At 43.2% G+C, this 13,013-nt stretch overlaps 1 protein-coding gene across 1 annotated transcript in view; it reads right to left on the reverse strand.

Moving 5' to 3' along the window:
• Positions 1-347: 347 nt before the first annotated feature.
• Positions 348-13,013, reverse strand: part of LOC122554608 (procollagen galactosyltransferase 2-like) — a 173,640-nt gene continuing 160,974 nt past the window's right edge. The window contains exons 11-12 of the mRNA XM_043699912.1: positions 9,873-10,079; positions 348-2,290 (exon numbers count right to left, since the gene is read on the reverse strand). Of these exons, the coding sequence (XP_043555847.1) occupies positions 2,017-2,290; positions 9,873-10,079 (481 nt within the window). The 3' untranslated portion in view covers positions 348-2,016. The remainder of the gene's footprint in view (positions 2,291-9,872; positions 10,080-13,013) is intronic.

Raw genomic sequence — 13,013 nt, forward strand, 5'->3', positions numbered from 1 at the left:
CATCATGGCACAGAAAGAGAACACAGGGGACTAACACCTTCAACATATTGTCTAGCTATCACCATTGTTAACAGCTAACCTGAGAATGCAACTTTTTAAAAGATTTTGTGATTTACACATGCAAGAAGTGAAACTATCATGGTATTCTAACAGATGAAAGGCTTAACAGACAATCAATGTTTCAATGTATAATTTCAGTTACATCACACTGTAAATTTTTGCTATAAATTCTGTGTGTTAGGATTGAGCCCTCCACTATCACCTGATGAAGGAGCGACGCTCCGAAAGCTAGTGTGCTTCCAATTAAACCTGTTGGACTATGACCTGGTGTGGTGTGATTTTTAACTTTAGTCTTGTCCAGGCAGCATTAAATGAGATTTCTATTTGTACTGTGCATATCTCCTGATTTCACAAAATATATTTTTATGCATGGAACAGAATGCATTTTCCACACTTTCAACAATTTATTAAATAGCAGTTAACAGAAATGATCAATTTTCCAAAATTATCTTCCAACAGCCAGACTAATACAACATTCAAAAACGATTTGCAAGAACAGAATGGGCTCATCAGGGGGTTAAATCATTTCAAGTCCGAAAACTAGATTCCATTTTAATCATATCAGCTGTATGTCGGATACCTCCATTAGCAAAGAGTTCCCATATTCAAATACAGAACTTGGGTATTGCTGTAAAATAGGACATGTATTTTTCAAGTTTTACATTCATCAGGATAGCTGCAAGAATATCGACATAAAGGGAAACAACACTTTACACTGCACAAGAAAAGAGTTTTGATGGGTTGGAAAGTGCATTATGCTTGATAGAGACGTTACTAATAGAAAATGGACTGGTTAGATGATGATGGACAGTTGACAGCTAAACTTTGCTAAATTCTAAATTGGCAGGTTGACTGATTAGTCAAGGCATTGCCCTGCTAAATGAATCAGGGAATGGCAATCTCCGATGTTGTTGAATCAAAACAAGCCACAAGGCTAGGCAGTTCAGGTCCATTCTCTAATCCTGTACCAATCAGCACTCACTGCCCATACAGTTTGAATGTTTTCTCCCTTTATGTTGGTACTTTTGAGAGTGTCCTGATGAGTAAAGACTTCAAATAAATGTTTTTTTCTCATCAATACTCAAATTTCCATGTTGTACCAGCTCGTAGGGGTGAAACTCAACCATGACGTAAAGGTCTAAAATTAACTTGTAGAGTTTTGCACTGATCTTGGAGGAAAACCAACGATAATGTCCTTCTGGAGAGAGAAGAATGGCATTATTTTGCCTCTGATTCAATACAGCAAGAATTGCAAGCCACTGAGGAACAGAAATAAATAGAAACAAACCATATGCACATACATACAACACACAATTATTTAAAGTAACAAAGCTGGTAAAACTAGTACCACTTAGAGAAATTCTGGACTCGCAGAAATACTAAGTGTTATTCTGAATATTGAATGTGGCACCAAAAGCACCCTTGTGATAACAGCAGTTTTGAAAATCTAGCCCTCATTGGTTTGCAGCAGTTGAAGAGTTAGTCATACTATTTTGAGCCCTGCTCAGTTCCTATACCAGTATGTGACCATAGATTCTTTTGAGAGGCAGATATCAGCATGAAGTTGCACAGTAGCAGAAAAAGGGCTATCCTCTGGACAGCACTAAGGAGATCCCACACCCATTGGCTCTTTATTAAAATAGTGGAGCGATATATAACAGGTGAAAGCCAATACAAGAGATAAGGAAATAGAAAGAAAGGAACCACATTGAAGATTTCAACTAATCCAATAGTAATTGATACCTGATTGCTAAAATCGGTGGTCACCTTTTGAAAAGATGCAAGAAGCCCAATGAAGAGATACTACAGCTTTCACTTGATTCTATGTCACATTATTCCAAGAGATTTTGTAATTGCCTTCCAGCAGACATGATATTCTTTTCCCCAAACCACATAGGTTTGACAGAGAAACATTGGCTCTGATCACAGATCAGAGCCGAATAGTGCAGAACCACATCATAATTCATCTCGAGAAGCTGTGCCAATGGGCGTTTGGGGTTGCAGTGCCTCTGTATTCTGAGCTTCGGCCCCAATCTCTCCCTGTTCCCTAGTTTTTCTGGATAAGTTGCGGTTCCAGTCCGTTTGTATTTCATCATTGTCCCAGATTATGGAGGTTTCGGTATCACTAACATAGCCTGGTTCCCCAGTGTAATGCGTCGGGTAAATCAGCAATGGCTCCACTGAAAAGGCTTTTAAATCCCGAGGTTCATAGAACTTCATATAATCTTCCCTGTTAAAAGATGTAATAAACAATTAACAAAATTATATTTGATCTGCTATATTTTCCATTACTGAGTGCAATGAATCTACCTCCTGACACATACAAACTCACCAATGTCAGTAAAACCCTCTTAAACCGTGGATAAAGCTCTTGGCTGGGCTATTGACTTAACAGAATAAACTCCATACAATAATGCAACAAAGGAATGCAGATTGAAGTCAAATGGTGCACAAGTTTGATAGAGAGCAAAGCTCTCTCTCCCCTATCAGAAAGACAAGTAGAAAGTTTGGGCATGTATATAACATCTGTATGTAATCTTAGAGTATTCTAAACATCCATTTCAAGATCTCTGAAAAACTGCAGAACTCCTGGGGCCACTGTTAACCACATACTACCAAAGCCTGGGAATCACAGACAGAAATGTTAGCGTGTCTGCATGTAATAGTTTAAAATGTATGTTGAATATCGCTGCACAAGTAAATAATATTGTTTAGAGGTATGAACAAAGAATGAGAGTAGGCCACTTGGCTCTTCGAGTCTGCTCTGTCGTTCAATACGATCATAGCTTATCTGATTTTAATAAGCTTATAAAACATTTAGATGACAATATCCCACAGCAGCTTCTCTAGTTCCATCGTTTTAGTGTATTCTACGACACATCTACACTAAATCTGAAGAACAATTTTCCTGATGTTAATCACTGGTGCATGCTGGACTCTTCTCTTCATTATTCATCGAATCTCCTGCTCCTCGGATGCTGCCTGACCAGCACCACACTTATCGACTCTCACTCTCCATCATCTGCAGTCCTCACTTTCTCTCAGTCACTGTACTAGTTTAATTTGGTATTAAAAATACGCCAGTCACATTCCAAAGACTAACCAATAAAGTCATTTCTGGATTATGCAGTTGAATGGTGTACATCGACGACCTGGTGATTTTTAGTCACACAAAGAAGGTACATTCGAAGTATCTTTTGGCATTGTTCAATTGAATTTGGGAGGCAGGCTTGATTATGAACCTGACTAAGAGTACAAGAAAGCTCAAATCACATTCCTGGGCCACATCATTTGGCATGGATAGATGGGCCCATGGACGTGAAAACAAAAATTATTGGTAAGTTCCCATTCCCTCGATGAACAGGGCAGTACTACAATTCCTGGGACTGAGTATGTTTTATTGGAAGTTTAGACCAAATTTTCAATGTGGTGCTCCACTGACATATTGAAATACGGAAAATTTCAGCAGAGGATTGTCAGAAGGCACTTGGCAGCCTGAAAGCTGTTTTAACCACTGCCCCAGTGTTAGCCAAACCTAATTATGCTGAGCCATTCAAGGTGGCTATCAATATGAGTGATGTTGGAAGATAAAGTGAGGGCGATCAAAGGTGCTCCCGTTTACATTTGTGATGATCTGTCACTTTAAAGAGGTCCTGGGACTTTTTCTTTTGAGGAGAGGTTGTAAAGGCGGAGGTGCTGAAATGGCTACAAAAGACTGTAAGTCAACAATCAGAGGAGGCTTTTAGGTTATTTTTAAAACAGTTGTACAATGGAAGGGAGTGGCCAGTTCTCCCAGTTCAGGCTTTCTAGGTTTTAGATGTAGCAGTCACAAGATGTTGGAGTCCAGAAGGGTTGCTAGCCTCAGTAAATTATTTTTAACTGACCTTCTCTGGATGTTGTTCCTTTCTGCCTGTAAGAATCTGTGTTTTAATTTACCTTTGCCCAGGAGGTGTGTTTGGGGATATTACTGTATTGGAACAGTTAAGTTACTATATCAAATATTCAGATAAGTTTTCCAACAGTTAAGTTATTCTAAATTCTGCTTTCTTTTTTTTGTGTTTTTTCCTATAGTGTTTAAATAAATTACTGAGTGCTTTGACCAGTTGCATCACACCTGGTACATCCACTTTTAAAATAAGAAAAATTTATGGTCTAAGCTACCTTCTTAAAATATATTGAGGGGGGTCTGGCCTGGTCCAGAACCTACGTCTGTACCTGAGCTGAGGTCTTTCCTTGAGTTAGTGAACAATTACGGAAAGTTCATACATAACTTGGCCTCCATCCTGGCTCCTTTGCATCAACTCTTAAAAAAAGGGTCAGCCTTGGGACTATTTGTGTAGCCAACCCATAAGTTTCAGGGAAATGAATAAACAGTTATCATCCTTGAAGGTGTTGGTACACTATGATTCCAAGCGAGATCAGATATTGACATGCAATACCTCCCTGTACAATATCAGTTTAGTATCAGCTCATTGTTGGACTAATGGCGTATAACAAATAATTGCGTATGCACTTCAGACTTTGGCTAATGCAAAGTGTAAATACACACACTTTGAGAAGGAAGGTTTAGTGGTCATATCTGGAGTCAGGAAGTTCCGTCAATACATTTACGTAATAATTTATAATAATAAACAGACCACAAGCCCCTGCTAGGTCTACTTAAAGAGCACAAGGCAGTGCCACCCACAGCTTCAGGCTAAATTCAGCAGTGGGCTCGAATACGAAGTGCACATAATTACAAGTTGGAACACTGTCTGGGAGGCCATGTAACAAACGTGTTGAGATCCCTCCCACTGTCAGAAACACTGCCGGTGGTACAGTCGCTGGAAGAATTCATATTGGTTGTAAATTTTCTGGACACACTTCCAGTCATAGCTAACAATATCAGACTTTGGGCACAGAAACATTTGGTCCGGGAAAAACTAAACCAGCTGGTGGCGATGGGGAAAACCAAAGGGCCATCACAATCGGAATTGAAACCCTTTTGGATTCAGAGACTGGATGACAGTAGGGGACAGCACAATATTATAGGGAGCAAGAGTGAGTTTCCTGAGTAAAGGTCATCGCTAGATACTGGGTGAATTCTATCAGGGTCATCCAGGAATTTCCAAAATGATGATGTTGGTGGGACATTGTGTCTGATGGCAGGATTGGATGCAGACATAGCTGCATTGATGGGGCAATGCACAGAGTGCCGACGTCGAAAACTATCACCAGCAGCTCTCCCACTTTCAGGGGAATGGCCAGGTAAACCTTGGACTCAGTTACTCGTCAACTACGCATTTCCTTTCAAGGGTTCAATGTTCTTAGTCACTGCAGACACCCAAAATGGCTGGGTGTGGATAGAGTTCATTTGTCAAACATGGGGGTAACGATAGAAAAACTGTGCACATCTTTGGCAATGCCCAGACTCCTGGAAGTGTTTGTCACAGATAATGCACCATTAGTTACCAACAGGGAATTTGAGCATTTCCAAAAGTCAAATGGTAATCATCATCAACAAAGGCTTGGAAGGTGTTAACAGTGTTACCAGCAGCACCTGCTCAGTAACAATCTAATGCCCAGTTCAGGTCCTGCCAGGGCCGCTCAGCTCCTGATTTCATTACAGCCTTGGTTCAAACATGGACAGAAGAGCTGAATTCCAGAGGTGAGGTGAGAGTGACAGCTCTCAGCATCAAGTCTGCATTTGACCAAGTGTGACATCAAGGATCCCGAGCAAAACTGGAATCAATGGGTATCGGGGGCAAACTCTCTGGTGGTTAGAGTCATACCTGACATACAGGAAGATGGTTGTGGTTGTTGGAGGTCAGTCATCTCAGCTCCAGGACACTCTGCAGAAGTTCCTCAGGGCAGTGTCCTAGGCCCAAACATCTTCAGCTGCTTCATCAATGACCTTGCCTCCATCATAAAATCAGAAATGGGGATTTTTGCCAATGATTGCACAATTTTCAGCACCATTTGCGACTCCTCAGATACTGAAGCAGTCTGTGTCCAAAAGCAACAAGAACTGGACAATACCCATGCGTGGGCTGACAAGTGGCAAGAAAAATTCACGGCATGCAAATGCCAAGCTATGACCAACACCAATAAGAGACAATCCAATACCGCCCCTTTACATTCAACAATGTTAACATCATTGAATTCCCCACTATCAACATCCTGAGCGTCATCATTGATCAGAAATTCAACTGGACTCACCATATAAACACAATGGCTACAAGAACAGGTCAGAGGCTAGGAATACTCCAGCGAGTAACTCCTCTCCTGACTCCCCAAAACTGTTCACCACCTCGAATACTCCTCAACTGCCTGGATGAGTGAAGCTCCAACAACTCGCAAGAAACTTGACACCATCCAGGACAAAGTAGCCCGCTTGATGGACAAGCATCCACTGCCTCCACTACCGATGTTCAGTAGCAGCAGTGAGTACCATCTACACTCACTGCAGAAATTTACCAAAGATCCTGAGACAGCACCTTCCAAACTGATGACCACTTCCACCCAGAAGTCCAAGGGCAGCAGAAGTATGGGAATACCACCACCTTCAAGTTCCACAACAAGCCAATTCCCATCCTGAACTGGAAATATATCGCTATTCCTTCACTGTTGCTGGGTTAAATCCTGGAATTCCCTCCTTAATGGCATCGTGGGTCAATCCAGAGCACGTGGACTGCAGCAGTTTAAGAAGGCAGCTCACCAACATCTTCTCAAAGGTAACTAGGGCCAGGCAATAAATGCTGGCCAGCCAGCAACACCCACGTCCCACAAAACAAATAAATAAACATACATATATAATGATAGCTCCATACTACTCAACTTCCAATGGCCAAGCAGAAAGAGCAGTCCAAATTTTGAAGGCAAGCTTAAAGAAACAGCCAACAGCTTCGCAGCAGGAACTGTTCCATTCCTATTTGATTCTAGAACCACTCTTCATGTAACTACAAGAATTTCTCCAGCAGAGTCGCTAATGGGGGGAAGACTCCACACCAGGTTAAACCTGATCATCTTGGACCTGGGGCTAGGTGGGTGGAAGGTGAAACGACATCGAGAATGCCAATACCTGACACAGACTCTGCTGAATGAGAGAGATGATTTACTTCCAGGGACCAAGTTTGACGCAGGAAACATGGGAACGGCCGTGCATGGTAAAAGGTCATGGTTGACGCAAGGTCAAGTCCAAATGACATATAAATATCCAACTTTATATAGTGTGACAGTCCTGAACAAGCAACATATGAAAGCTGCAAACTTGCAAACGGTAGCAAAACGTGCCTGGCTCCTTGACTGTTTTTTCAACTGTTCCGGAAACTGTGGGCTTTCCTTCCCCGTTTAAGATACCTCAGAATCTGAGATGGACATAGCAGACTTCGATGCTGCTGCTGCCTGAAAAGGAGAATTTCTTCCGAGATGCTCAGCATAAAAGGCAAGCTACTGTCCATTACATGCCACTGGTACCAGAAGCAGAGTTGGAGGAACTTCACCCAGTGGCTAAACCTTTAGTGACGGTAAGAGGGTCAGCCAGGTGTACATTATAGTTACAAGTTCCCTGAGTGGGGCTGTTAATCTGGTCCAATCAAGGAGCCCTGAGCTCAGGAGTGTCAGACATCCTGTTCACTCTGAGAGCTGGTTCTGAGGGAGCTGGATCAGTGTTTGCACGTGTAAATTAAGGGTGACCTGGTGATGGTATACCAGCCTCTATCGGGTTATTTCAGTCACATTGAGGTATTTATTCACTCAGTCATTGAGGTTGGCCCACTTGAACGGAGAACAGAACTGCATTTCAATTCTCCTTCAATTTCATTAAATTTTTGGAAGGAGATACCTCCAAATTTCCTCTTGCCCTGAATGCACATCCTCTCTTACTGTTCATGGGTTAAGTTCTATAATCAGTTATATGTTTGAACTGCTAGAGATCTACTGGTGGTGGGATAGCATCTACCAGAGGCTTAATCCAGGCCAAATTGATATCGTAACGGGGGGGGGGTACAAGATCTTGTGAATGATCTCCTTTAACTTATGTTCTCAAATAGATCAAAATAATGGAGCTGGAAACACAATCAGAAGTTACTGGAGAAACTCAGCAGGTCGGCAGCATTTGTGGGAAGTTGATGACCTTTCATCAGAATTAGAGTTTTGAGTCACTGGACTCAAAACATTAACTCTACTTTCTTGCCACAGATGCTGCCAGACCTACTGAGTTTCTCCAGTAATTTCTGTTTTTGTTTCAGGTCTTCAGCATCGTAGTTTAGATTACTTACAGTGTGGAAACAGGCCCTTCGGCCCAACAAGTCCACACCGACCCGCCGAAGCGCAACCCACCCAGACCTATTCCCCTACATTTATCCCTTCACCTAACACTACGGGCAATTTAGCATGGCCAGTTCACCTAACCTGCACATTTTTGGATTGTGGGAGGAAACCGGAGCACCCGGAGGAAACCCACACAGACACGGGGAGAATGTGCAAACTCCACACAGAGAGTTGCCTGAGGCGGGAATTGAACCTGGGTCTCTGGCGCTGTGAGGCAGCAGTGTTAACCACTGTGCCACCGTCCCATGAAGCCAGAAATCTAAAACAAAGAAAATGGTAGAGACACCCAGCAGGAGTGAAAGTGAAGACTGCAGATGCTGGAGATCAGAGTCAATTGTGGTGCTGGAAAAGCGCAGCAGGTCAGGCAGCATCCGAGGAGCAGGAGAATCGACGTTTAGGGCATAAACATTCCTGTCAAAGGGCTCATGCCTGAAATGCCAACTCTCCTGCTCCTCGGATGCTGCCTGACCTGCTGTGTTTTTCCAGTAGCACACATTTCGATACTGATCTCCAGCATCTGCAATCCTCACTTTCTCCTACTTAGAAAGAAGCACAAGTGAAAATCTGCTTTACCTGTAAAATGGACTTAGTTTTTTGTACAGTGAGGAAGAAGGTGGGAATAGAAAGTGTAACACTCTGATTATACAGGAAGGTGTCATGGGGGAAGGACGAAATGTAAGGAGTGATGGAGGAGTAGATCATGGTTCCAATAAAGGAGTGCTTCCTCCAGAACACTTGACAACGGAGCGAAGGGATGATGTGTTTAGTGTGGCATCCTGCTGCAATTGATGGAAATGTCAGAGAATGATCCTTTGCATGTGGAAACTGGCAGGATGGAAAGCAAGGAAATGGGAATCCTATTGCTGTTCTAGGAGGGTCGGAAAAGGAAGAGGGCAGAAGTGTAGGAGATGGATCGAACTCAACTGAAAAGTGTAGGGATGGATCCATGTTAGAGGCAAAAAGGAGGTGATGTTGCAGGCAGTCCAGTGGAAGTTGGCATCTTCAGAACACATATGATGGAGACAGAAAAACTGGGGAATGAAGTGGAATCCCTGTGTGAATTGGTGTGTAAGCTGGTATAGTCGAGGTACCTGAGAAAGAATTATAGATGGGGATCTGAGTAGGAGTAGAAGAAAGAATGTTCCACATTCCCCTCAAATTGCTGGGACCTGACTTAAGTCCATGATGGGAAGGGAAATCTAGTGAGATTGACAGAAAATCAGTCAATAAAGGGTAACTAATAGGTCCAATGTTGTTCATTTACACCTTATCTATGAAAATCTAGTTACCTGCTATTTTTGTAGATTGTATCAAGACAACTACCCATCAGGAAACATCTCTACTGTGTGAACTGCCAGACAAATCCATCTCTAGCATTTTTTCTTGACAGATGCTAGTTATGGGGAAGAGGCTAGGATGCCTTTTGCCATTCTCTTCATTGTTGGACCAGGGCCCTCCCTCACTCTCCAACCCCAAGCACCCAGAACGCACGAGTGACTTACACCGGATGTTTATTGTACATGATGGGTAGAAATTCGTCCACCGGCAACATCTTCCCAAAAGGTTCAGCTGCCACCAGCTTCTTGGCCCCCTGCTGAGATAAAACGTAGGCCAGTGTCCAGTAGGAATAATCTGCTTCTACAAGGTTCCTAATGCCAGGCACCGACTTTTCTGGATGGTCCACTTGCATCCGCTTTCGACCAACGTAGCTGAGTTAAAAACAGCAAATGAAAATATGAGTGACTTCAGGGGAAAGAAGAAAACTGACACAGGTTAATTCCTCCCACAGTCCAAAGATGTGCAGGTCAGGTGAATTGGCCATGGTAAGTTGCCCATAGTGTGAGGTGCATTCTTCAGAGGGAAATGGGTCTGGGTGGGTTACTCTTCAGAGGGTCGGTGTGGACTGGTTGGTCAGAAGGGCCTGTTTCCGCACTGTAGGGAATCTAATCTTATCTACAGCTCCAGGTGTTAAACCATAAGAAATAGGAACAGGAGCAGGCCATTCAGCCCCATGAGCCTGCTCCACTGTTCAATACGATCATTGCTGTACCGACATTTCTACCATTTGCTTTCCTGCATTTTCCCAGTTACCTAAATTCCCCCCACTGATCAAGAATCTACCTCAGCCTTAAATATACACAAGGACATTGCTCCCACAGCTATCTGTGACAAGGCGTTCCAAAGACACTCAAACCTAGGAACACATTCCTCCTCATCTCAGTCTTAAATTGGCACCCCTTTATTGTGAGAGTATGTCCTCTGATCCTAGACTCTCCCCTGAGGGATAACATCCTCTCGGTATTTACTCTGTCAAGCCCTTTAAGAACCCTATATGTTTCAATGAGATCATATCACCTTCTTCTAAACTCCAATGAATAGAGTCCCAGCCTGGTTAGCCTTTCCTCCAGATCATGGATCAGACTAATTAATGTTCTGGACTGCGTCCAATGAAATTATACCTTTCCTTAAAGAATGGAACCAAAACTACTCACATCCAAGGGTGCAGGGACATTGCTTGTTTGCATTCTGGGAGTGGACTTTGCAGTCAACATGGATGTGAAAGGCACTGTGGAAGACCATCCCTGGTCACCAGCAGGAGGAAGAGCATCCAACCAGAGGGTGCTGAGACAACACTTGCTTGCAGTGTGGGAGTGGACTGTACAGTTGTGTGTCAAATAAATAAATAAACAAACAAAAGTTTGGACTTTAATTCAATCCAAAATCAAACCAACGACCTTCCCCAAAGTCCAATGTTCTGATTGTTTACCTGATATGCAACTTTACAGAACCAATCTTAATTTGTGACTAAGAGCTTTTTTATGAATAAAGGATAATTTTGAAATAAATAAAAAAGTTGCAGACTGGCACAGTCCAAGGTCCAGGACTATGTGCTAAGGGATGCACTAAAGCCTGGGGCAGCTACTGCCAAGGAGAAAGACCACTGTCTGATGTCATCCTAGTGAAGGTAAATGGGGGTCCTTTCAGCTATCAAACCCTATTAGTGTCTCAAGTATACGTAAATAATAGTATTGTTATGCACAAGAGAGGTCTTTAGCTTGTTTGGATGCAAAATCCAATATTTCGTTTGTTTATTTGATATGTAACTGTTCTAAACCGAACTGCATTTGTGACAATGTATATATACACAAAGAGATTTATTACGAATAAAGTATACTTTTGAAATTAATAAAAGCAGTCTGGGAGTGGATTTTGCAGTCAGTATGGGTGTGAAGGACATCGTGAAAGAACTTGGTGTTAAGGAACGGTCAGCACCCTTCCTCCTCTAACCGAAACAAAAAGGAGGCAAGGTTCAGACAAAAAGTGACAGAACATTGTGAGAGGAAGGTTGGAGCAGTAAAGGAATGCAAAACGGTTGTTGGTGAGCAGCAGGTAAGCTTTGAGAAATTATTATCGGAGCAGAGATCATCAGCAGCTTCAATTCAGTATTAAAAGCATTTGACATTGTAAGGTTAATTAAGTTAATGGGGTAAGTCACGGCAGGAGAGCTCCAAATGGTACTCTGCTCCTCTTGCTCGATATGGGAAGCTGGGCACATGTCCAGTGCCTGAGAACTGCATGCATGTAACAAGTGTCTCCAGTTGCAGCTCCTGGAAGCCTGGGATTCAGGGATTGAGTGATGTCTGGGGTCACTGTGGAGCACTCGCAAACCAGACAATATCGTGATAGCACAGATGGAGAGGTGGTCACACTGCAGATTCAGACTCTACAGGCAGGAAGGGAATGGGTGACCACCAGGCAGAGCAGGAGGGTACGCAGGGAGGGCAGGAATCTCCTTTGGCTATTCCCTTGCTTTAATATTTTAGATACTGTTGAGAGGAATGGCCTTTCAGGGGATAACAAGAGCAGCCAAATTCATGGCACCATCATTGGCTCTGCTGCAGAGGGAGGGAGAAATAGGCAAAGAAATGTCACAGTCAAGCCTGACCTGCTGTGCTTTTCCAGTACCACACTCTCGACTCTGATCTCCAGCATCTGCAATCCTCACTTCCTTCATAAAAATGTCAGTCACAGGGGGTTCAATTGTAAGGGGAATAGATAAGTGTTTCTGTGACCACAATTGAGTGTCCAGGATGGTGTGTTGCCTCCCTGGTAGTGTTTTGGCTGTCTTGGAGTGATTGTAGGTCATTCTGGAGGGGGAGGTCATACAGCCAGTGGTCATGGTACACATTGGTACTAACGTCATAGGTTAAAAAAAAGGGATCAGGTCCTAAAAGCAGAATATAGAGAACGAGGAAGGAGGTTAAAATGTAGGACCTCAATGGGAGTTATCTCAGGATTACTACCAGTGCCATGAGTTAGTCAGGTGGAGACAGCAGGATATATAGGATGAAGTCGTGGCTGAAAAGATGGTATGAGGGGGAGGGTTTCAGATGTATGGGGCTTTGGGACCACTTCTGGGGGAGGTGGGACCTGTACAAACTGGACGGATTACACCTGGGCAGAACTGGGACTCATGTCCTTGCGAAGGGAGGGGTTAACTTGGTAGAGTGGTTAGGGAGGGTTTAAACTAGTGTGGATTAGTGGTGCTGGAAAAGCACAGCAGTTCAGGCAGCATCCGAGGAGCGGTAAAATCGACGTTTCGGGCAAAAGCCCTTCATTAGGAATACAGGCAGAGTGCCGGA

Source organism: Chiloscyllium plagiosum, chromosome 11 (genome assembly GCF_004010195.1).
Source record: "Chiloscyllium plagiosum isolate BGI_BamShark_2017 chromosome 11, ASM401019v2, whole genome shotgun sequence".
NCBI classification, from domain to species: domain Eukaryota; kingdom Metazoa; phylum Chordata; class Chondrichthyes; order Orectolobiformes; family Hemiscylliidae; genus Chiloscyllium; species Chiloscyllium plagiosum.